At 37.5% G+C, this 3,588-nt stretch overlaps 1 protein-coding gene across 1 annotated transcript; it reads right to left on the bottom strand.

Annotated features, from left to right (window-relative positions):
* Positions 1 to 284: 284 nt before the first annotated feature.
* On the bottom strand, positions 285 to 3,282 carry LOC118774578. Its single transcript, XM_036523931.1, has 4 exons — positions 3,248 to 3,282; positions 1,445 to 1,488; positions 826 to 1,118; positions 285 to 608 (listed from the first exon to the last, which is right to left on the bottom strand). Exons 1-4 carry the CDS (start codon positions 3,280 to 3,282, stop codon positions 285 to 287), a joined length of 696 nt encoding a protein of 231 aa, XP_036379824.1.
* Positions 3,283 to 3,588: the final 306 nt, after the last annotated feature.

Below are 3,588 nucleotides of genomic sequence, written 5' to 3' on the forward strand. Positions count from 1 at the left end.
AGCGTTTTCTTTTACACAGATCATTGTAATAAGCCTGGGACTTATGCATTTACTAAACCTATGTAATATCAACATTGCAGCGCTCCATGTATGTATGAATATATGATTCAGGAGATGTCATAGTAAATGCCCTTTTGACTTTTATAAGCAAAATATGAGCGAGCCTACATATTACTAACAACAAATGAAGCGCTCCAATCACAGGCAATTCACAATTTGTAAAAGCACCTGTACTTTAGAATATGTCCCATGAGCAAATATGCATGGTTATACAAAGCACATTATTATAGCACCGCGGACTGGAAGAAAGCCCTCTCATGTTTCATTTGGCTACGGAAAATAGCATGAGCAAGGGTTACATTGATAGTACTTTGGTATTTGTCCAGAAGAGGTTTGAAGTGTTTCTCTGGATGCCCCGTGTTGTCTGCCTTGAATTCATAGTAAGCGTTGTTCTTATCCATCTGAAGTTTCTCAGCCAAATGAGTCCAAAGTCGAGAACATGGCAGCATGGCAATAGCAAAATAAATGGGATCCTGTTTGTTCATCACATTGCGGTAAGCATCAGTGTAGTTCTTAATCGCTGCCTGGGGTTTGATAATCGATTTGTCCTAGAAACAGGAAATGGAAATCCATTGGAAACATTGCATTAAACTGGATCTAGATCACTGCATTTGTTTGAGGAACAGATTTAGCACCCTACAGACCACAATATCCTGGCGTATCTCATATTTCATCTCATTTTGTACATACAGTAAGCATTGCAATAAAATATTTTCAAAAGAATATATGTCAGAGCTGGAGATGATATTGAACCTAGTTCCTTACCGTGAGTGAGCAGATACCCAGAACATGAGCAGTGTAATCAGCGTAACTTTTATACCGATCTTGAAAGAATGTTTTTAAATCTTCAGGTTTTTTCACCTTAACGCTCAGAGTCTTCAGCATCTTTGTGACCTCCTCCAAATAGTAAATATCCTGCAAAGTGAAGGTTATGTAATAGTGTGCAGGAAGGCTTCCAGACTGCATGGTTTGAACGAACTTGGAGTTTAGCACGTCACCAGCAATATCCAGATTCTTTTGCCAGAGATCTTCGTAAAGGTCGCATGCTTGTTGATTACCTACATGAGAGAGGGATGGCATAGATCAACAGTAAATACAGACCGAACAAGAACACTTAAGACTTAAGAGAAGAACAAAGAACTGAGAGCTACACATACAGCAGTCTTAGAATAACAGTGTATGAAGGATAAGCCATTTTATGTCTGACAGTGTTAGGGTGTTAACCTTGGATCTGTCTGCATGTTCTCTTTGAATCTGCATGTATGTTCGCAAGGTAGTCTGGATTTCCCCAACCGTGAAGGACATGCTGTCCTAAAATGAATAGCTAGAGGAATGGATTTGCCAAATACATTGTTTTGCAAAAGTTAGAAGTGGCTGCACTTACCCTTCAAATAACACACGTTCTGAGGAGCAGATGCAGAAACAAACCTGTAACATATTAAAAATAATGTTTGTTGAACAGGCGGCAAGGAAGTAATACAATAACACAACTGCTAATAAATCTATTCTGACTATATTCAGTATGTAGCTTAGGGAAATCTGAAATGTATATATATATATATATATATATATATATATATATATATATATATATATATATATATATATATATATATATTACTTGTATGTACATATATATATATATATATATATATACAAACTATATGAACAAAAGTATTTGGACGACAAAAGTATTAGGTCTTGAGAAAAGTGTGAGATGGTCATAGACTGAAGTTTCATTATGATGAGGAGCCTTATTTTTAAGTTTGTTAAAACTGGACTTAATGTAAGTCTTAGAGTCTTAGGTTTTGTATCATTGCCTTTCTTAATTACAGCTTGAGTTTGAGCTGTTAGTCTGACTGACTACTGTGCACTAACTACCAGACCTGCCATGGTGACTCATGGTTTATTCCAATCAGGAGAAAATGTCTGCTCAAGTGCACTTTTTATGTCAGTGGCAGTAGGGTTAGGGTTAGGTGAATTCTGAAATGAAATCTGAAATGCTGTGAGCACTGATTTTATCATAGGTTTTGTTGTAGTTTAGCTTGCTGCTGACAGGTCTGATTACTTCCAGCAGTTGAGAGATTTATGTGATGTTTGGGAAGTGATGGTCTATGAGAACAATTAGAGCCAGTCACATTTGTGTGTGTGTGTGTGTGCGTGTGTGTGTGTGTGTGTGTGTGTGTGTGTGTGTGTGTGCGTGCACGCACCTGTAATTGTGGATTTCATATGCTTAATCAGATACTTTTATTGTATCATCTAATACTTGCATTAAAAATTGGCGCAATGATAAAAGCAGGTGTGTCTTTTGTTGCTGTATGCAGTAGGTGTGGAGTGTGCCCCACTGTCCTGCTATCACCTATGCAGAAGGAGGTCATTGATAATAGAATGTATGAAACACAATGGGCCTCATTCATCAAAATGTTCATAGGAATGTTTTTTTTTTTTTTTAGCAGATGCTCTTACCCAGAGCTACTTACATCAGTCTCAGTCATCCATTTATACATCTGGGTATTTACTGATGCAATTGTAGGTTAAACACCTTGCCCAAGGGTACAACAGCAGTGCCCTAGCGGGGACTTCCACTTACAAGTCCTGCTCCTTAACCACTAAGCTACATTGCTGCCTTTCATTAAAATATGTTAGCAAAGGTCTCTCTCCATTCATAGGTGTACAATAAACTAAATGACTCCAATTTACAGAATGGAGTTCTTTCAGAGATGCAAAAACAACACACTTTTGTTTTAATTTGATTAAAGCCATGCCTATTTCAAATTGAATTGCGTTTTTATTAAGAGTGTCAACTGTAAATGATCATTTTGTTCACGTAGAAACTTGGACTATGGCTAATTTGTTCTGTGACTTTGGGCTCCTAGTCATCATTGATTTTGTTTGGATTCTACAAACATGATTTTTTTTTCTTTTTACGAAGTCCAGATAACAGGGATGCAGTTATTTTTTCTGAAATATTTAAAATTTTGGTTTTGAACTGTGTCCTCGGGTTACTATGAGTGACTTCAGCTCACAGACAGTGAAACTCTCAGTGAAACTAAAAGGAATTTCCTTAGATGATGAAATGTTCTCATGGCCATTTATTTGGCTTCATCAGCTCAATCCTTGATAGCATTAAACAGTGAAAGGAATACAAATAATGGCTCTTAATGAGAGGTAAAAAAAATTGCCTTACCAGATACAAAGGCTGAAGATGACGAACGATTGCATTCTGACGCTGTTGAGGTTTTCACTGACACGCGATTTACTTTAAATTGTGTGGCAGAGTGACATTCAGGATTTATACTGAGGGAAGAAGGGGTGGCGTCTCCAGATAAAACTCTCTACTGCAGGTTTCGATAAAATATTTCATCACAATTCAGTTACACACACCCCCAACTGCAATCGCAATGCCATGAATGTCAATACAGGAAATGGCAAAGCACAGAACTGAGGTGTATTGTTGGTGTAGCCCCATACCTTCCCTGTGATTATCCTGAAATTTGTCTGCTGAGTAAATGGCTTATGGGGGTATTA

Source organism: Megalops cyprinoides, chromosome 3, assembly GCF_013368585.1.
Source record: "Megalops cyprinoides isolate fMegCyp1 chromosome 3, fMegCyp1.pri, whole genome shotgun sequence".
Classification (NCBI taxonomy): domain Eukaryota; kingdom Metazoa; phylum Chordata; class Actinopteri; order Elopiformes; family Megalopidae; genus Megalops; species Megalops cyprinoides.

What these genes read in the sequence shown, in the direction of transcription:
- LOC118774578 (XM_036523931.1), bottom strand. Translation starts at nt 3,282, where the DNA reads ATGCAATCGTTCGTCATCTTCAGCCTTTGTATCTG. An exon ending in ATCTTCAGCCTTTGTATCTG is followed by an intron (nt 1,489 to 3,247) that starts GTAAGGCAATTT and finishes AATATGTTACAG; the next exon opens with GTTTGTTTCTGCATCTGCTC. An exon ending in TGGGTATCTGCTCACTCACG is followed by an intron (nt 609 to 825) that starts GTAAGGAACTAG and finishes TCCTGTTTCTAG; the next exon opens with GACAAATCGATTATCAAACC.